The 22,408-nt window shown below is 43.0% G+C and overlaps 1 protein-coding gene across 4 annotated transcripts in view; it reads left to right on the top strand.

Annotated features, from left to right (window-relative positions):
* STK32A (serine/threonine kinase 32A) overlaps positions 1-22,408 on the top strand; it is a 98,509-nt gene that overhangs the window by 57,900 nt on the left and 18,201 nt on the right. For all 4 annotated transcript variants that reach the window (XM_045830205.1, XM_045830207.1, XM_045830204.1 and 1 more), the window contains 2 exons: positions 8,957-8,994; positions 15,668-15,757. In XM_045830205.1, the coding sequence (XP_045686161.1) occupies positions 8,957-8,994; positions 15,668-15,757 (128 nt within the window). The remainder of the gene's footprint in view (positions 1-8,956; positions 8,995-15,667; positions 15,758-22,408) is intronic.

Here is a 22,408-nt window from a genome sequence, read left to right as displayed (position 1 = left end):
AGTTTGCTTCCCTTTTGGCTATTATAATAATGCTGCAATGAACATAGTATTGATAACTTATTGATATGCGAGGTACACATTTCTTCTGGAAGCTTTGCCCAGGACAACAAAGAAACTTCTTTCTCAGGAGCCCACAGCATAACTCTTTCATTTTTTAAAAATTAATTATTTATTTAGAGAGAGGGAAGGGAGGGAGATAGAGAGAGACAGAGAAACTTCAATGTGCGGTTGCTGGGGGTTATGGCCTGCAACCCAGGCATGTACCCTGGCTGGGAATCGAACCTGGGACACTTTGGTTCCCAGCCCACGCTCAATCCACTGAGCTACGCGCATGACTCTTTTTTTAATCAGGGGCTTAATTTGGGTCTTTGGCTCATCCCTGAACCGATAACTAGGACTGTGGGATGGGACAACTTTTTGTAGCTTAGGCCTGAGTCACAGAACCTTCCCCTAAAGTCAGGTGTGGAGTAGGCTTCCCCAAAGCACATGGACTGGTGGGGGGTGTGTGTGTGTGTGTGTGTGTGTGTGTGTGTGAGAGAGAGAGAGAGAGAGAGAGAGAGAGAGAATGTTAGAGACCTAAATGAAAATTAGAATGATTATTAAGGGAATGAAGCATGTTATGTTTGGAGGGCAATCTCAGTGCACATTATACAAGGTTGTAACTTGCTCAAGATCACAGAACTAATAAGTGCTGAGCTGAGATTTGAACCTGGGTTGTCTGATTCAAAAGCCCTCATACTTAACATCTAGGATCTACTGCTTCCCAAATAAGTCTAGTAACTCCTGGGGTTAGATAGGACCATTTGTGGTTGAGACTATGACCAACATTATTTCATGTACTAATATATTCATGTAACCTAAAATTCATTATATTTGTATATATACATGTATATGGTGTGCATATATGCACATAGAGGCATACACACATACTACGTAGTATAATACAGTAGAGCATACATAAGGCTCATGTTTGGTCCATATGCTGGTGTGGCCATACCAGTTGCAAAAATATTGAAATCCTTGTATTTCATTGCATTGGTTAATAAAGAGCTGCTGCCTGAGCCCAGCTGCTTCCCAAATCCCGTTCCTGCCTCCCTCATCCCCTGTCTTCTCCTCTCCCATCTCATCCCCACCTCCCTTGGTGCAGCAGCCAAAGTGTTACCTCCTGGCCCAGAAGGGGTCCCTCAGGGACTGCTTCTATGCCTCTACCATTGTCCATTCTAATTGGTCGATGGCTGTGGTATTCTGGCCGTTAAATGAACATCACCCCTGACTATCTATCTATCTATCTACTATAATGCCAACTATACTTAAAATGTAGTGTACTGTATCATATGTATAGTTTACTCTTACTAGTAAGAACTCTCACTCACTGATGTGTTAGTGTACACTAGTCACTGGTCTAAGTACTTTGCAAGTGACCCATACTTAATTCTCACAGCAACCCTGTGAGATAAGTGACAATAAAATCGACCCCCTCTTACAAACTAGCCAAGGTCAAATAAGGCCAGGATGGAGTTCAAAGCTATGCCATCTGGTGCCAGCATCTCTGCTCTTTATTTATGCTCCCTGACTGTCAAGCTATAGGAGATGCTGAAATTGACCTTGCATTCTTCCTTGGTAACCAAACCCCCATTTGGCAGCAGGGTGCCCAGTCCCAGGTTGGGGGATGATTGGCTTCATCAGTCATGGAAGCCCTGTCCCCCCACCCCCATCAAGGCCTCCTTTAATGTAGAGTATGAACCAGTGTGGCCAGTGGGACCTATGGGGGACTCTACTGTAAGGGCCTTTGGAGAAACATTTGCTTCCTGAATAAAAGACTATAATCCCAACTGTTGCTGCTCATTTTAGCTTCTTCCCGCCCTAAAGGCCTATGTGATGTCTGGAACTGGAGCAACCACTCTGAGGCCATGAGGCAACAAGCCAACTTGTCAAGGTGGCTGGGTGGAAAGACAGAAAGGGTCTGGGTCTTTGATGGTAGTTGGAACCACTGCACAGACCTGGACTGCCTCGTTCTCCCAGACTGTTCATGGGAAAAGCACTGCTTGTTGATGTCCACCTGGCAGAGACCACCGGGAATATACCTGCCATCCAGCAAAGTTGAGCTTGCTGGTGTTTGTTCCCAAAGAAAGACTGCACATGTGACGAACAGTGAGGCATCTCAGAAGAGCATGTTAGGAAGGGCTTCGATAGGACTGGGGCTCCGTTAGGTGATTTGGGGAAGGTTTGAGGCATCATAATTTTCCCCAGGTTTGCGTGCTGTCAGAGAAAGGGGTGATTCTATAACTGAGCATCTTAATAATTTTTATCTGGGAGGCAGGAGGAATGGAGCAGGCCAGTGCAGTCACTGGTCAAGACACAGCATCATTCCTGTTGGGCAGGTCAGGGGTGGGGGGTAGGGGTGTATGGTCAGTTTTATACTTTGCACAATGCTCTTGCTTTTGTGCTTAGACATGATTCCATGATCACGTGATTGTTTTGTCCTCTCAGTCACAATCACAGAGTGACCTTGTCCAGTGCTGGTCGTCAGCAAAGCCCAGATCTTTGCAACACAGCAGCTCCCAGCTGACAGCTGGCAGAGGCTGCTTGTGCATTCGCATACTCTCTGCTTCAGCCAATGGAAGTCAGGTTTTCCGTCACTTGTAACAAGACCCATTTCTATTTAGCACACTAATTAATACCAACGCCAACTAATCATCCCCATGCTATACTTTTGCTCATTTAAGCAATTTATAGTAGCACATGCCTGGCCCTGGCCAGCTACCTCAGTTGGTTAGAGCATTGTACAAGGATCAACCAATGAAGGCATCAATAAGTGGAACAGCAAATCAATGCCTCTGTCTCTTGCTCTCTCTTCCTCTCTCCCTTCCTCTCTCAAAAAAAGTGGATAGATAGATAGATAGATAGATACGCATTCCTCCCCAAGCCCTCTTTGGCCACAGCATCTGCTGAGAAAACTTATGCTGATTTTAATTGCTTTGCCCCATGCCTAGCTTCTGTTTCTTTCAACAGGGTTATTGCCCTTGACCTAAGGTCTCCCACTTCTGCTCCCCTTTGTCTGTTTGCTTTAGACCTATGGCCACATACTTATCCACCTGCAGTCCTATCACTGTGCCTCCTTCTCTGGCACAGAGCTGGGGTCTGCATTCATACAGCCTGTGCTCGAGTCCTGGGGCCACCAGTCAGGAGCGGCATACGTGACTTAGGCTTTGTCACTAAGACTAAGTCACTGAGTCTGGTGACTTAGAAAGTCACCAGATCTTTCTAGAACAGTAATTTTAACTGGTGTGTCACAAGAATTTTTAAAACATGCAATACCGGACTATTTAGTCAGGGGCACTGACCTCTTTTCCTTTAGACTGTCAAATTTTTAAAAAATTACAACAGCCAACACGATAATAGCCATCTGCTATGAATGAGTCAAAATTATTTTCATGGCTTCTGGCATATGATACACCAGGGTTGGTACTTTATTATAACTTTTTATTCCAGGTAAGATATTAAGGCAACTCATCTTCGTGTATGTGCCAGTTGGTTCCATTCTGTGACATTTTTTGGCCAAGCACAGTGCCTGAGACCTTCTAGACGCCAGTGGGTTCGTGGCTCTGTAAAGACTTGGATGTTCATTTGTTTTTAATTCTCTTGGTGCTTAGGAGAGTTCATTTGTTTCATTTTCAAGTGACAAGTTTATTTTTTCCCCACTGCTAGAGAAGATACTATCAGTCCTGGAGTTGAAATGGAGCAAATTACTTTTCACCTCAGATTGAATGGCCTTCTCCTTTGCTTAATTTTAAAAAGCAAACCCCCCCTCATGACAGTGTTGTCTGTTACCACCAGCAACCACACTGATCTTGTTCCTTTTCGGTTCCCCTTACCTTGCAGACCCTTTGCCTTCCTCTCACTGGTTCATTTCTTTACTTAAAACCTTGCGGGGTAGAGGGAGAGACTCAGGAGACCTGCGTGCTGGCTGGTCTTTGCAGCTGAGTGATGTTCAGGTCCCCAGTGCTCTGTGTCCTTGCCTGCCTGGTGACAGAATGCATACCTTCAACTGGGGATTCGATCTGTGTGAGTCCAGATGAAAGGGAACAATGGGAATGAGTGGGCATCGACTATTTCTACACTGTAAAGCAGGAAACCTTGTCATCCAAATATTCTGCTTCCAGAGGCTGCAGGACGGTTAGCAATCTCAGGCTACAGGTCATGGTCTGCAGTCCTGCTTCTCAAGCTGCGGTTCATGTGCTGCTGTCCTGTGGGATGCGCATGCTTCACTTTCCTGGGGCAACAGATCTACTCCACAGCCAGGGGTTGGGGACTTTTATGTTAAGAGACATGCAAATATTATAGAATAGGGTACAAAATCTACATGAGTTTCAAATATGCAATAGAAACTATGAAAAAGAAAAATTAAACGTGCTGCAGACCAATTTAAACCAATTAAAACAAAAAAAGCATCCGCTGGGTAAGAAAGAGGTGGAAGAGGAGGCCCAGGAGGTAATAATCCAATCCTGGCAGCATATACTTCTACCTCCTATACCAAACCATGTGGGTTTGCTTACAATTCCCCACTCACAATCTCCCACCCCACCCAACTCGTTTCTTACCATAGACCTGTTTATGTGACCAATGGCCTTTGTGTGACACCCTAAATAATGTGCTATAGAATTATATGTATGCTATCTTTTCTCCTCTCAAGAACTTGCAGAGGACCCAACCTAGGACAACAGTACATGACACAGAGTTAAACCCGAACTGTGGCCCTGTCAGAAAGCCATGGGACACCAATGGAGTGGGTTTTGGTTTGGATACACTGACTTTCTTGTTCCCTGTTCTCACAACACCCCGTATCAGATTGTGGGGCTAGCGACTTGATCCCATGGCAGGCCCAGCCAAGGGATGTAATTAGCCTATTAAGTGCTGCTAATGTGCTGAGAAGTCATTCAAGTGAGAACGGGGAGGTATCAGTTCCGCCTTGGTCTGAGCTGCAGGAGCACTGCATGTCCATGCTGTTTCTAGTTCCCACTGTGGGAACCTGCTGACTCAACAGGACATGGCCTTCTGCGTTTCTACAGCTCGTGTGAGCGAGCCTTGAACTGTACATTACTGCCCCCCGAATCTGATAGCCTGCCCTCTGAAATTGTGGGCTCAGACTGCAGAAATCACTTCTTTATCACTTACTCTGACACACACTCATCCACTTACTAAAACGATTGATATTTTAGTTGGCCAATGCTAAATACAGTGCATCTGGTGTAGGTAGAATGGTTTATGGGTTTTTTTTGGGGGGGGGTGTCGTCCTTTGTTTTTTTTGTTTTTTTCTTATCTTTAGGGAAAAAGAACACATGACTTATTATTTCAGAAGTGTGAGAACCAAGGAACTAGATTCACTCATTTTTATGACAAATGTTTACTTAAATGCTTCCTTTGTTCTGGACACTTTGAGGAGCCTGGGAGCTACAGCACTGAACACTACAGAGAAGATGACCTTTTTCTGAGAACCTGATGGTCTCAGGGTGTTACACACCGGTTTGGGAATCGTATTGGGTAGAGAGTCATGCTGGTCAGCTGGTAGGCTGGGGTAAAGACAGAGGAGTGATGGAGGAAATAGGGACGAGGGAACAGCTGGGTGGGAGAGTGAGAAGATCCTTGGAGGAAAGCCGGGGAAGTGAGGGGTTAAGATAGTAGATGGAATGTCCGCACAGACATTGTCATCACTGACAATGATAAATAACAGTGAGAGGGAACTCATGAGCTGTACACTCCACGTATATTTTGACCAAAGAATTTGTCCAGAATATAAAGGTCCACATTTGAAAATCAGATTAATGTTTTTGGATTTGAGCCACGCTTGGATGGTATTTCTGAGCCTGACTGTGCATAAGACGTTCTTAGAAGAGGCTGTGTTTGCACAGATAGTCTAATTATCACAGGACTGAGCGAGGCAGGTCACAGAGTCGGTGATTTTTAAAGTCCGCCTGGTGATGCTCAACGTATCCAGGTTCAGTAACCACCGAGTCAAATCATATTATAGATCACTTTGCATGAAGCCATGTTACAGATTGCCTTACAGGGAGAAATGTTTCGGCAAAAGTTATTTCATATTTAGGATTTATTTGAAAAGGTAAGAAAGAGGCGCTAAATTCCACAACTAGAAACATCTCAGGTTGCTCTAGCAGGAATTTTTATGTAGCACACTGGGCTTATTTTCATGTTCTTTCTCCTGGTGTATGAGTAAACAATGCTATCGGTCTGTGGTTCACCCTGCAGTGACTTAGCAGTGACCTCATCAACATTTTGGAAAAACTATATACTTAGAATCTATGCTTATACACCTTATTTTTATGTTAAAGTCCAATTTTTCTTTTATAACTTTCTTAGATTTTCCTCATATTCTTCCTCTGAATTTAGTAGTAAACACACCTTTTCACCACTTCAAGCCTTTTTGGCATGGTCCCTTATGAGTCTTTTGTACCCTTTCCATCCCTGAAGGAACTACGTCTCAGTTGTCTTTGCATTTCCGAAGCCCTAGCATAGTGACTTACCAAAATAGATAAATATTTGATGAATAAATGAATATGAGATTGACGTTAAAGTGTCACATTAAACCAGTTGTTAGTTCTCTGATCTCTGTGTTATTCTTTAAGCATTATCGTTAGTTTCTGGGGGAAGCAGTAAGGAGAAGGATATGTAGCTTTAATAAGTAATAAAAGAGATGCTGAGGGATTTACAGAAGCTCATAAGGTGTCAAAAGCAGAGCTATCCACCTGGCTGGGTAGCTCAGTGGATTGAGCGCGGGCTGCGAACCAAAGTGTTGCAGGTTCGATTCCCAGTCAGGGTACATGCCTGGGTTGCAGGCCATGACCCCCAGCAACCGCACATTGATGTTTCTCTCTCTTTCTCTCTCTCTCTTTCCCTCCCTTCCCTCTCTAAAAAAATAAATAAATAAAATCTTTAAAATTAAAATTAAAAAAAAAAGCAGAGCTATCCAAATTCTCCAGCAAGCTGTCATCCATTCAGGCCACGGCGTCTGTGTGCTGCCCTTGCTACACCCAGGTCCCTTTCTTCCTGGCAGGGCTGCTTGGGCCTCCTTCTCACTTGGCCAAGGCTAATGGATGCTCACTGTGTGCAGGTCTGAAAGAGGCGGTGGGATCCTAATACCTGGACTACCTCAAGTTTTCAACCATAGAGGGTTTGGTGCTGCCCCAGAGCGCTCTGGTAGATACTGTTAGGATCAACCAACCTTGAGTGCACTAGGCCTTCTCCTGGTACCACTGCATTTACTGCCCACCGTCCTCTCTGGGCTTACGTGATGGAGTATGACTGTAACCTAGAAACCACCCCTGACATCAAGGAGCTCATAATCCAGTTGGGAAATAAAGTAAATACAAATGATAAATGTTACGATGGGAAAAGCATGCTCTGCAGAGCACATAGAAGAGGCCATTGACTCAGAACCAGAAAGTCAGGAGAGCTCCCTGCAGGAAGCAGCATCTGAGCTACGAGGTGAGGGATGAATGTGCGTTGTCTCGGTGTAGTGGGGAGGGGGCCTCTGATTCTGGCGAAGGAACAGAAGAAGGTGGGCAGATGCAGGGAGCATCAAGGGGATCCCATGTAGCTGCAGGACAGGAGCCAGACGATAAAAGAGCCTTTATTCCATATGAGCAAGTTTGAACTTGGTAATGCTTAAAATAACAGGATCCGTCAAGGAATTTGGTGTGGAATCTGCAATAGAGAGATAGCATGAGAGAGAGAGAGAGAGAGGCTATAGAATTACACCATTGAAATCCCTCCCCATACTCTACATTTTCAGCAAATTGTCCCCTGCATCATAAAAGAAAAATGCTACAGCTACAGAGTATCACTTAGGAATCCAGAATTAACTTTAAGTCTCTAACAAACCAAATGAGAAGGTATTCAAAGTTCACGAGACTGCACGTTGGGGGTGGCATGAACTTGGTTCCCTTTGTAGGTCAGGGCTTGCTATTCATTAATATTTTCACAAACAGAGGACCCTGGCAATGTCGGTCTGTCAAAAACCAAGGTCACCTTATTCAAGCAACATAAAAGCCACTTGACGAGGCTGAATGTGTGTTCCCAAAACCTATTTCAGAATTTCTTCCCTAATGGCTTTTGTGAATTTAGGTTGAAGGGCTTTAATTGCACATTAAGGAAGGGCAGGAAAGCCGAGAGTGGAGGATGAGGGCTGTTAGGAGCGGCAACACTGTTCTCTGATTGGGGAGCCCTGTTTACAATGTTTGCTTCAGGAGCACTTTGAACGCGCTGTAGGCCTTATCTCTAAGTATTTATCATGAAACTACTTTTTTTACAGGAAGTGGGTGGGTCTTTTTTCCCACATATAAATGTAAGGATCTCAACAAAGCATAGACGACTGGTCCAAATTGTAACTAACCATCCCAGGAATAATACTGATGAAGTAACCAGAAGATTATAACATTATCCTAAAGAGGACTCTAATCTCTGCAAGTTTAAAATAAAATCATGTTATAAACCTGTTTTTATAGTCTTTATGTTCATTCCGGAGTTACACAGATGAAAACAATGATAATTAGTACTCCCACCTTATGACAATTGGCATGCCCCATGGGACCCTGTGGAGCAATATTTATGTGCTTAGATACTATATGTTATGGAGATTAAGAGTCTGAGCTTTTGAATGAGAGAGACTCAGGTTCAGAGCCCAGTTCTTTCATCTACCACCTTTGACTGTGGGCTAAGTCACTTAACTCCTTTAGGCCTCAGTTTTCGGATCTAGAAAGAGGGGTGTTCATGGTAATCATCTGTAGATTCACAGTGAAAACTGAATAAGATTGTGAGTGACGAGGGGCCAGGACACATTTCAACCCTACTTAGCATTCTCGAGCATTTTCCGCTTTGGCTTTGTTTGTTTGTTTGTTTGTTTTGTTGTGAGCAACTTTCTCTTTTCTTTTTATTCCCCTAGGGATATGAAGCCTGACAACATTTTGCTTGATGAACATGGTGAGTAAATGATTGGTTTGCAACCCACTGGACTTGTATATGGGACAAAAACGACCCTTAGCGAAGGAGCATTACACATAGAGAAGGTGTCTTGCTTGACTGACTTGAGTTATATGCAAAATCCATTTCATAAGGGGGAGAGGCAATCGGGGGAAACATTAGTATGTACAGCAGGGGCATAGTCCACCGGCACACCCTTAAACATAACATTGAATTTACGTAATGAGAAAGTCATTCTCTTTCCAATGTCCTTCCATCCCTACTGATTTCTTCAGGAAAATCATCTCAGCTTTTTGGTGTTGGTTTGCCTTAATATCTTTATAACTGTCGTCTCCTTTTTTTTTTTTTTTCAAAAAGACAGAACAGGCCTCAAACTTGGAGCATTTGGCAGGCAATGGTGTCTTCCTAGATTTTAGGGACACTGTTTTGTTGGCATTGTGTCTCCTTTTACGTTTTCCTTCTTAGAAGGACAAGCTGGGTTTACTTTTGTAAAGGAGATAGTGAGTTTTCTGTTCAAAGATCTTTTAGTTTTAAAAAAATCAGCCAGTTTATGCCCTGGCTGGGTAGCTCAGTTGGTTGCAGCATCATCCCATACACCAAAAGGTTGTGGGTTCGATTCCCTGTCAAGGCACATACCTAGGTTTCAGGTTCAATCCCTGGTTGGGGAGCATTCAGGAAGCAACTGATCCATGTTTCTCTTTCTTCCCTCCTTTCCCTCTAAAATCATTAAATATTCTTGGGTGAGGATTAAAAAAATCAGTCAGTATGAAGGAAAGTAGTTAACAATATATGTGAACCCAGATGGGAATGAGATAAGGGAACGTGGGAAGAACCGTGCAGGGGAACAGTGAATGCCTGCAGTTTGAGAAGCACTGATTAAAGATATCCTGCAGAACAGGCTTTTGCCACAATGATTAAATGTGTCTAATCTCTAACGTTTCTTTGAACGTACATTTGGATTTATTGGTCTGCCAGAGTAGACCTGTAGCACACACACCCTGCAAGTTACAAATGTTACAGGGGCAATAAGATCCTCATTCTTTTCACAAAGCTGCTAGGTGTGTGGTAAATCTGCAAAGCTCCTTACTCATTTGACTTCAACGGAAGGGATTCGCAAGTGGGACTGAAACTCCAAGGACCACCCATTGCGCATGATTTATTTACTTAATTGAATTTTAAATGTTATTTACCAGATCCCACCTGTGCTCAGAAGGCTAGGAAACACTTTCCTCTATGACCTCTAATTTAAAAGCTCAGGGTCGTTATTTATTTACAAACTGTCTAAAAAGGTTTTTTTTTCCCCACTCTCTTCCAATGCCTTCTTTCTTCCTCCCCTTTACTGCTTCTGACATCTGGGCACAGATTCTCTGAATTTCAGAAATGTGAGCAATGGCGAGACTGAGCATGAAGGTGACTTTCGTTGACACACCAGTCTGCCCTGCCTTAAACAGGAAGCAGGATCCTTTCTCAACCTGGCGCATACAAACTCTATAGCCCTCCACCATTGTGGGTTGGGCCTCCCCTAGCCTACAGAGGCCACCTGTGCACAACTCAGAACACGGTGCTCCGTCTGCCCACCACAGTCTCACAAAGGTGCGTGGCTGGCTGGTCAAGCAGAACCCAGGCTGGGCTTCGGCGGCACCTGGTCCGGTTGCCAGTGCTTACCATAGATTGCTCTACCATCCACTGAGGCCCTGAATGGAAACATGTAGGTCCTGTCCACCAAAACCTGTTCAAGATTTACCTTCCATTTCAGAAAACAGTGTTTTAATCTTAGATCTCAAACATGTTTTTATCTTAATTTTACCATGAGGACAGAATGGCCAGTTCTTCCATTCTCTATCTCTGACCTCGCTCCTGCACCTTCTCTCACCTCCTCATGCTCTTGCCCACTGGGTGGCTGTGGATTAGGAGAATGGTCCAGGCATAAGTTCATCTGCAAGTTTGACCATTCTTAGAGACCGCCCTTGTGGAAGATTAACTGTGTAGTAGTATAGTTGAGAGCATGGATTCTGGAGCCAGATTGCCTGAGCTCAAGACCAAAGAACACGTGATACATGTGTACAATCGAATACCACTCAGCCATAAAAAAATGAAATAATGTCGTTTGTGCCAATGTGGATTGATCTTGAGAATATCACGCTAAGCGAAATAAGTCAGATGGCAAAAGTCTAGAGCCATATGATTTCACTCATACCTGGGATATAAAACTAAAAGCAACAAATGAACGAACCAGACAAAAAAAAATACACAAAAACTCATAGACACAGACAACATTATGGTGATTACTAGAGGGAAAGGGGGAGGGGGAGGGAGAAAAGGGTAAAGGGGGGAGAAACGGTGATGGAAGGAGACTTGCCTTTGGGTGGGGAATGCAAAATGCAATATACAGATGATGTGTGACAGCACTGTACACTTGAAACCTATATGCTTTTATTAACCAGTGCTACCCCATTAAATTTCATAAAATTAAAAAAAAAAACAATTTGCCCACTCACTAGCTCTGAGAGTATCAACAAGTTGCCTAAACTTTCTCTACTACCTTAGTTTCTCCAGGGATCAAATGCATATTTATTTCTTAGACTCATTGTAAAAATGAACTGATACACTACTCATAAAGTGCTTGACTGCAGTATCTGCCAGAAGGAAATCACTCAATAAAAATTAGATATTAGCATGATTCCATGAGTTAGGAGGGGCTTTCTCCCCTAGAGAAGGAAACTTAGACCACTTCATCTTGGTTTATGCTGCTACGCCTCTGTGTCAGATAGTAAATGCTGGGTGCTCATTTTGATTCCAAAGACTCTGTGTGTCTGTTAGGTCTTGTGTTTAAACAGTTTTGTTGAACCCTGATTCTCAGGTAACTACCCTGTGGATGGTCCATTCTGCTTTTAAACTTGCTTTTCAGGGCATTTTGTTTTTGGCAGGGCTGGGGCTCCATTGCTTAGGGACTGTGAACAGCCGTCCCCGTCAGCCTGGGGAGCAGTGCCAACTACACCTGTTGCCTAGTGCACTAAATACAGCGACCCCTTTTCTCTCTCGAGTGTTTGGGTCTGGACAATGGGATTAACATGGGGCTTTTCTGTAGTATGTTCCCATACTGAAGTCAAGTTGAGAATCACTCAGTAAGAGAAACATTAGCTTGGGAAGGATTAGATGTGTGGATGGAATAAAAGCAAGCAAACAAACAAAAAGATTGAGCGCTCTTCTCTAAACATTGTCCCGAGATCCCTTTCTGGGGAATACAGTTTTTGAGGTTATTTACTTTCTGTTTATTCACATTTGGAAAAACTAAGGCTTTCAGGCATTGCTCAGGGACCATAATTAACCGCTTTTCACTGAATCAATTCCCAGTAACCTCTACCCTGAGCTCATTACACAGAGTTGCTCTTGGCAGAATTAACTGAACTGCAAATCAATGCCTGCCTTTGGGTCTTCAGGGGTGATGGTCCATGTTCTCTACTTGAAACCCCTGTTCATCCGCTCCATGAACATTTACAACATTTCACCCCTGATGGGCCATCACACGCACCTCTTACCTGGGGATGCCAAGCAACTGTGAAGGGTAATTGCCTGTTACTGATCTGCCTGCTGTACCCATTCCGCTAAGTGAGCTGTGTATGGTACCGCATCGTTTACATGTTTCATTTAGCACCATTTGGCAACAGGCAGAATCTTTGTCTTATGCCTCCTGATTCACATGGGTTCACATTCGCCAGAGAAGACTAAAATTTAAAAAAAACTAAGTCCTTTCATAAAATGGATAACCTTTCCATGATGTGAATAAACTTCCTTTGTGCATCAGAATTTGACTTAAAAAATGCTTTTTAATGTAGAGCACACCTGCTACTGTTCTCCTGAAATGTCTCACTAGATCAGAGCCCAAGAAGGCATTAGATCTTGGATGGCATGATACCAGTTGTTCTGATACATATTTTCATACCCTACCCATTTAAGTAGCCACCTAATTCTATCAGTTCCATAGTGTCTAAAATTCTTGTGTCTTTTCTAAGTTATTCAGGAAATAAATGCTGTATACAGAGGAACAACACTGTCTGCCCACTATATCTAACAAAATGACAATTGTGGTAACATCTATAATTTAGGTTTCCTAATAACATCCCTAGTTACAAGGAGCAAAGAAAGGCAAAAACTTGGTCTGGGGGTATGAAGAAGGTCTAAGCTTTCTATTGTAACAGCTCCTCCCTTGCAGAGTCCCAAAATGTGCCTAAAAATCAAGTGGGTGTCATGTTCAAACACACACACACACACACTGTACCTTCAGTAACTCTGGAGAGTTTCTGATCATGACAAATAGCAACAATTGAACCCTTACTTCCTGCCAAAGGCTGAGCTGTCTCCCACAATCATTGTTTTCTTTGATCTTCCCAACAATCTAATGAGAAGACTTTTATCCTTCTCCCAGCTTTGCAGAGGGATAAGCTACCTTTTTAAGGTGGCACAGCCAGTCAGCAATAGAACCTGGACCTGAGGCCAAAGAGTCTGACCTCAGAGAACAGGCTCTTAACCACAGCATCTCCTGGCTCACCTGATTCGGCCCACACCTCGTGAACCAGCGACTCAGTGCTCTGAGCAAGGCTCGTGGGGAAAAAGAGAGAGAGAAGAAACTGAGACCAACTATGCTATGGTAGGATGAGTTATGGGAATCACCCATAGGCACCATTCAAGCAAGAAGACCTTTGACTGTATTAAAACCATTGACTGACATTTTAATACAGTCAAACACAAACGGTTTGGGCACAAAACTAATCCTGGTGGTAAAGGCAGTGGGATTTATCTTTAGCCGCAGGCTGGATGCCAGTAGAGAGGATAGTCAAGTTTGTTCAGGGGAGCATGGGCAGCGGGACCAGGAAGAACAATCAGATGACAGCACCTCCAGTTAGAACCATAGCTCCTCACAACCACAGAAGCATGGAAATTTCGGAGGAAATGCATCCTCTGAAAGCACATGACTCTTGTGCCAGCAGTTACCACAATGAGCAGGTCCGCCCGAGCTCCTGGAGTGGCCTCTTTCTTCCCTCCTGCTGCGATGTGGCTGCCCCAACACGCTGTGCAGGTTCCTGCTCCCACCACAGCTAAGTGGGGATACCCACACAGGAATGCCTTGGGCGTGAGAGCCGGGCGAGGCCCAAGGCATCACGTGGTCCACTCAGTCCTTTTTTGTATGAAGGGGAACTTAGGTTCAACACAGAAATGGGAGTAAAGTCTGCAATGTGTTAGGGGCAGAGTTCAGGGTCAGACTCAGGTCTCCTGGCTCTCAGTCTAGAGCATGTTATACAACCTCTTTCTAAGTAAAACTTGACTTCCCCCCCTGCTTTCCTTGGTGAGTTCTTTTGTCAGGAATCATTAGGGGACAACCAACTTAACAAACAAATCTACTGATGTTATTTCAGAAAAACAAGGATAAAGCAAGGACTCTTTCCTGGTAAAAAGAAATAGATTTCTGTAAGTTCTCAATGTCTTCAATGGGTTCTTGGAAACTGACTTTTAAGCAAAATGGCATACTATAATGAAACTAACTTTTACCATAGGCGAATCGATATAAACACAAGTTAAGTTCCTATGGCATATTTCTGGTCACAAAAACATCACCAAACTTCTAAATAAAGTCCCAAAGCACTTCTAATATTAAACATTGAAGTAAGGTGTGAGTTATATATACATTTAAGAAAGATGAATAAAAATAAGCCAGAGAATGATTTTCCAGCCCACTTATTCCACTTCAGGGTTCTGGGTGGCCACAGCTCGTCCTGGCAGTTCTGGCCGAGGTGGGAACCAACCCTGAACAGGACTGCCCTCCATCACAGGGCCACACACACACACACACACACACACACACACACACGCTGGGACAATGTAAACATGCCAGTTCACCTCACATGCACATCTTTGGGGTGCAGACAGAGAGAGAACATGCAAATTCCACACAAACAGTGGCTTCTGGGATTTGATCATTCCCATCAACATGATAACAAAACAACCTTGAACAACACTATTCAAAGACCTGCTGTATCCACATTCATGTCTGCTTTATAGTAACAGTGTTCATTTCTTTTAAAAAAAAATCCCATAAGCAACCATTGGCAACTTGATATTTTGAATAGCTCTGGGGACCCTGTTCATACTCACAGGTTACCGACTTATAGTGTGGACAAAAATTGCCTAGGTAGAATTAAAGAGCAGGAGCTCTTAACCCCCACAGTTAACACTTCCCGAGGTTGAACTACAGACTTGTAATCAGACACTACTTTTTGCATGTTATGTTCTGAAATCTGGAGGATTAGCTGGTTGAAGAACACATTGGTATATTTTTACTTTTTCTTCATTGAGTTTTAGAGAGAGAGAGGGAAAAAGAGGAAGGGAGGGAAACATCCATTTGTTGTGCCACCTATTTATGCATTCATGGGTTGGTTCTTGCATGTGCCTTAACCAGGGATCAAACCTGCAACCCTGGCACACCAGGATGATCCTCCAACCAACTGAGCTACCTGGCCAGGGCAGAACATAGTGGTCTTAAGGACAGAATAATTGAGCTTTTACTGCTAGACCCCAAAGCAGAGAAAAGTCTACAGACTGAGCTTGGTATAGAAGCATGGCTGTGCCGCTGGGTTGACCGGACTTAACGTTCTCTGTGGTGCTTCTCTCCCGCCAGGACACGTGCACATCACGGACTTCAACATCGCTGCCGTGCTGCCCAGGGAGGCTCGCATCACCACTGTGGCCGGCACCAAGCCTTACATGGGTACGGGCTCTGGGGTGGCTGTCTCGACTAAGAAGAAGGCTTTTGTCTTTCATTGCCATAGACACCATTTGCACCGGGTCCAGTCATCTATAGGGACTTAGAACTAGAAAGGACAATCCCCCCTCTGACTTTACCTGGGGAACTTCTGATTTCATGCGTCTCAGGTGAGCCTCAGGATTCCCCATTTAGGGAGCACTCCATCTGATGTGGATTCATGAGGGCCATTGATTACATTTTGGAAACACTATTTTATGCTCTCATTTAGGACAGCATCTACCCATTCCCTAACAAAGAATATTAATTCAATAAATGTCTCCTAATTGCCTCTGGGTTCCTGGCACTATGTCAGGTGCTGGTGAACCTGTAGCGAGCAACGCAGATAAGGTCTCCTGCCTGTGGAGCTTCCTTCCCAGCAAGAAGAGTTTAAAAGTAGAATCAAACAGAGAAGACAGACACAGAAATAAGTAGGCTGCTAATAAGTGACAAGTGTTATTATAACCATTATTTACATACTACTGTGTTATATGCAGAGGCTGTAAAGTTTACAGAGTGCTTTACAGTTATAATTTTAGTTTTCACTCCTTTTATAAAGATAAGGAACTGGATTTTGCCTCTAGATTTAAATTTACGCAGAGGATGTCTAAAGGGTGGGGAAGAGTGCCGAAATTGTCACTTAGATTTCCCGTTCAATTGTGCTAACAGTCACAAGTTAATACATGTTTTGCATTCTGTTGCTGGAAGCAGCCATCTCTCTCCAGGTACCATTCCAACATAAGTAGCCCTAACCCCTGTGCACCCCAGGAATATAAAGGGCTGTCTGTTGTCCTTTGGGGGCATGCAGTATTCAGGAAGAGGGATGTCTTCCCCCACTCTGCCTGCTGTTCCTTAGGCAGATGAGTCAGATCTCAGGAGAGTTTTCTGTAAAGTCGGTGCCTGAGTGTGAGGTAAGGTGCCTGGTGTTTCACTCTTGTTTGATGACTGTTTAGTCACTGAACTTTCTGACCGGTCCCTGTGCTCACAGAGCTGAACTGGCCATGGCATGTTGATGAGTTTGGAGTCCAGTCTTTCTGGAATCACTGCAGTAGGAGACAGAGACAGGCAGCAGTGTATGAGAGTGTGTGTGTGTGGTGGTATGGGGGTGGGTGTGTGCAGGAGGATTAGCTAGTGGATGGGGTTAATCAGCTTCACAGGGGCACCTCCAGGGCCCACAGGGTGCAGCCCACAAGGCAGGGAAGCTCCTGTCAGCATGGTCTCCTGGAAGCACGAACAGTCCCAACAGAGCCCAACTAGGTCAATCTCTGGAGGTGACACCCGAGCACAGAGTGGTGTGAAAGCCCTTATAACATGCACTTAGAGTTGAGAACCTCTGCTGCAGCCCCTGAGCTCTGTTAGCTATCAGAGGCAGCTAAAGAGAGGTCACCCCGGGGCAGTGCAGGGCATTCGTGTTCCGATCCCTGTGCCTCTGCACTTTGCCCACATTCTAAACAAATGGTACTTGCTCGGAAAAGAGAAAAGAAGGTATGTGACAGCCAGAGTGCTCGTCCATACCAAGGTGGCTGAATCCAGCCTGGCGGTGTCAGGGAGCTTTGAATCAGACATGAGATTGGTTTTAAAATTCGCAGGACTGAGTTTCAGAGTATCTCAAGTAAATGTTTTAATCAGCAAAAGGGATTCAATCTGTTAGGCAACAGACTGAGCCTCTAGCAAGGGAGCCCACGCTCAGCAACAAAGGAAGGCTAGGCACTGCGTAGTCATGAATGGGAGAGGAAAGAATAAAACGGACAGGCTTCAACCCTCATCAGTTGCGGTGCTGAAAGTGGATGGTGTCTCTGGTTGAACTGGTGGGATGTGAAATTAAGTTGGGGTGCAGTGAATTGTCCTGGCTAGATGCGGTCAGAGTAATGCACAGGCAAACTCTTTGTACTTGAACTCCAGGGCAAGGACAATGCCACTTGCTTTTAATATTCCATTCTTTTCCCCATGCAAGCGAAGGGAGGAAAGAACAGAGAACCCCCACAGGCAGGGCCACTGCGCTTTCTAAGAGAAAGAAATCTATGGCAGAAAATGAGCCTTATTTTATATGATATTTGAACAACGGCAAAATGTCCAGCTTCCAATGATCAGTGGCGGAATAAATCTCTTTTGTCACTTCTAAAATAATGGACACATAAAATTCAGCCTATTTTCTGCCTTAAACCCACGGCACTCAAATGATATAAAGGACCATCCAAGCCTGCTCATTTGACGAGTTTAATTCTGCGGGTTTCCTGGGCTTCCATATTAAGGACTATTTTCTTGGAGCCAAACTAGAAAATGTGCCTCTGGGTTTTCTAGGTCTGGTTTCCATGGTGAGAGGACGAAAGGGAGGCCACCTTTATTTTCTCTCCCCAGTAATTTCAAATACAAGATCTATATAATTTAATTCTCCTCGAAATTGGCATTTCTTGACTTTTCACAACACAAAGCTTGGAAATTGGAATGTGGTCAAAGTTCTCTATGCCCCTCCATCTTCACATGTATAATTAGCAATTACTAATATTTATTGAAAGCCTTCTGTGGACCAGAAAATGTGTTAAATATTTTGCACTCATTTATTCATTCACTTTGTTTTTCCTCCACAACCCTATATGGCAGGCTATAATTATCACTCTTTTACAATGAGGAAAATAAGAAGCTAAGTAATTTGGCCAAGATCCCATGGCTAGTAATTGAAAATAGCCTAGATATACATCAAGCTCTGACGTTAGAAAATCAAGCTTGTTCCTGAAACAGAAAATTTTTTTAATGTTATTTGTGGTTCTTAAATGGTTGTAAGCCAATTTAAGTAGGGCAAACCATTAGAAATGTTTGTTTACTAAAAAATGAATATCTGACTGTCATCACTTACCCGTTTATTCTGAAGTTGCCCTTGGCTTTGATTTTTGGGTGGGAGTCTGTCTAAGAGGAACCATGGGTGGAAATCATATTTTTGAAAAATTACATTCCCAGTAATTTGGCAAAATTCACCTAACTGACACCCCACCAGCACTCATAACACTCCTATAGGATACTAATTAACAATTAACCAGAAAGAAAAAAATTCTGAAAAGAAAGAAAACTTGGATTCAATACTGAATGAAGATTACAGGAATATACAGTAACTATTAATAGGAGATGCTGAACATATTAGGAAACAGTTCCCTGGCTCTGGAAATGAGCAGATGCACAGTCTGCCAATTCTTAACCAATTTTCATTCATAATCTTCTAATTACACGCTTCCTCCCATCACTCCAGTCCTTCCGTCTCCCCACTCTTCGGTCTGGGCGACTCTACTCCAGACCACTTAGAGCTTCACCAATTAAAACATGCTTCCTCTTCCCAAAACAAACAAACAAACAAACAAACAAACAAACAAATTCACTATGGAAAGTGTATACTATGCAGATAGGCAAAGAGGACATTAATTCCTCCACTTACAGATATTTATGGCTCCCTTCCACATCTTTAGTCTCTGCACACACAAACACACCCTTTTTTTAAGTTGGATCATACTGAATTCTGTAACCCAGAATTTTTACTTTATAAAACAATCACAATAACAACAAACATCACATGGTGAGCATGTATTATGGCCTAAGCACTGTGCAAGGTTTTTAACACGTATTGCATCATTAAACTCCCAAAGCAACCCTATGCAGTAGGTTTCATTATTATTCTGATTTCACAGATCTACAAAAAAGGAAAAAACAGAACAAAACAATCAAGCCTAGAGAGAACCTGACTTGGTCCCAATCACCCAGCAAGTGACTGGTAGAGAGCCCAAGGCTGGTTGAACCCAAGTCTGAAACTGTCTCCAGCGGTGATGGTGACAATGATGGAGGCATAATGGCTCACATTTACTGAGCTCTTCTTAGGTGCCCAACACCCTTCTAAGTACATAAGCATATTATGTTATTTAAAATAAAAACAATTCTGTTGGCAGGTACTATTGTTATTCCCACTTGAGACTTACGGACCTGAGAAGTTAAGCCCTGCCCAAGAGGAGCTATGGGGACAGCCCTCAGGGGCTGACATCAAAGCCCTGACTTCACACTCTGCAGGGCGGACTACCTCCTGGTGGGGTCCCTCAGGGTGGCTCAGCCAATACTGAAACCCACCTCCCTGACTTCAGTGCTGGGTCTGGGCAGCTAACACTCCTTAGTCTGCCACACCCATACATGTAACTGTTGTTTTTATGGTCACATGCTACAGAACAGAAGGCTGCTTCAAAATCTACTTACCCAATTTCTTCATTGGGTGTTAGGTTGTTTCCCATTTTGAAATGCAAACTCATGATAAAAATCCTGCTAGCAGAAATACGTCCTGCAACTTAAGTATTTCCTTGTAATAAACTCCTCAAGAATTCCTCCTTGTCAGAGGGTATGTATGTTAATGGATTCCCTCCTGAAAAGTCACATCGATTTCAGGTTGCACTATCAATATCTTAATCTGCTCACAAAGATTAGTGAAATTGGTACCTTCTTATGATATTAAGATCACATTTCTTTGACTTCTTTTGTAAATTACCCATTTATGTTCTTCGCCAATTTTCTGTTAGGATTTTAATACTTTTTTACCTATTCTGATTTTTTTAATGATTGTATAGAGAATTCTTGCCTTTTGTATATTAGGAATATTAAATTCTAGTGTATCATATGTGTTATTAATAATTCCTACTTTTTAGTTACTATTGTTCTTATCACATTTTGACAAACTATTTTTATAACATCAAATCATTCTTTTTTTTACTTTATAGTTTCTATCTTTTATGCTGTCCTTAGCAATATTTTATCTCCAGATTTTCAATATGGTTACCTAATATTTTTATTATTGGTATAGTTTTTTTATTTAATCCAGCTATATGTTATTTTGACTGACAATATGAGGTAAGGATCCTTTATTTTTTGTTGGATTACTAAATAATTATGTTAATATCACTTACTAATTAAGAACTTTTCCATGCTTATTTGAAGTATAGTCATCATAAACTAAGTAATCTATGCACTAGCATGTATATGCTGTGGCTACTGTGGCTCTATAATACAGTTTACTACATGGGATCCAAGTCTCTTAATGCTTTTTCAGAAAACCATTACTCACACTTTTTTTTGCAGATGAAATTTAGAATCATTTTTGTAAATTCCATAAATTATTTTTTGCATTAAAGTTACAGATTATCTTTGGAGCCCTTTCTTTACATCCTGACCAGAATGTATGCTCCACTTGTTCTAAAATCTGAAAACTCTATGGGGGAAATCCGAATATTTCATAAACACATGAAAATATGGCCAAGTTTAGTAGTAATCAGGGGAATGTCAGTTTCAACTTCAACGAAAGACAATTACACAGTCTCAAGGCTGACAAAAATCAAAAGCTAGTTAATACCGAGTGTGGATAAGGAGGTCGAGCTAAAGGAAGTCGGATACGTTGCTGGTCATCGGGTTTGTGTGTACAACTCCTTTGGAAACTAGTTTGGCACAGTCTGGTGGGTGTGAGGGTGCACATTCCGTGTCCAGCAGTCCCCTAGCACAGATGTACAGGATGTTCACAGAGGGTGGTACACAGGACTCCCAAATGGAAAACAGTCCAAACAGCTACCAACAGCAAGACAGGCAGGTGAATTCCAGTGTGTTCAGCAAGCCCTGAATGTGTGCAAACTGAAACCATGGCGGCAGTTTGGATAAATCTGACCTGTAATCTCAATGAAAGCAAGAGCAAAGAAAACCAGGAGTGGGATTTTCTATATATGAGATACACACACACACGCTACATATACACACACACTATACACACATACATAAACATGTTAAATATACAAGGGTGGGCAAAAGTAGGCCTACAGTTGTAATACAAATAAACAATACAATAATTAGTAATAATAACAAATAGAAGAATAAACTCTTGTGTTTCATATACTTGTAGCTGTAAACCTACTTTTACCCACCCCACAGGTATGCATGCACATGTATACAACATATAGGCAAAACTGAAGAGCTGCTTAGGAAGGCACATGTGGGTGGCAAATCAATGTGGAAAGGAAACAAACTGCTAACGCAGACTGAAGACAGTGGTCGCTTCTCGGTTTGTGAAGATGACAGGAACAATGTCGGGCTCGAGGGTCTATCGTGTGACCTCTGTCATGGTTCCCTGGCCATTTGCTCATAGTGACTTGCTAAATTGTTCTTTCATGTTGTATCGCCTTTTCTGAACATAGGCTGAAACACTTTAAAAACCAAACGAAACACCCAATGGCCTTTCGAAGGCAGCTAGCCCCTCTCCACCTCTCTCTGCACCCTCTCAGGCAGGGGTGCCTCTTGAGTTGACAGGAGGCCTCTCTGCTCTGGCTTTCCAGCTCTGTGAGAGCTCAGAAAGTTACTCATTTGTTGTGCTTTAGTATGTTGGTACAATGTTTTTTCTCCACGTTTTACCAAAATTCCTCAGTGCCTAGCACATGATGAATATTTGTTGAACGAATGAACTCAGATTCAGATGCCTTCATGCTGGAAACAGTTAAGTAGAAAAGAAACAAAAGAGAGGCCCCTGTAAACTCCAAGGACAATCCAAGATGACAGAATTCACAGCTTTTACGGAGCAATGTTTATTTTTCATAGGTATTTCCTTAGCACGACGGT

The sequence above is a fragment of the Phyllostomus hastatus genome, unplaced genomic scaffold, assembly GCF_019186645.2.
Source record: "Phyllostomus hastatus isolate PE091 unplaced genomic scaffold, TTU_PhHast_1.1 phas_contig_150, whole genome shotgun sequence".
Classification (NCBI taxonomy): Eukaryota; Metazoa; Chordata; class Mammalia; order Chiroptera; family Phyllostomidae; genus Phyllostomus; species Phyllostomus hastatus.
The sequence above is the reverse complement of the archived record's forward strand: the minus strand, read 5'-3'. Positions and strand labels throughout refer to the sequence as shown.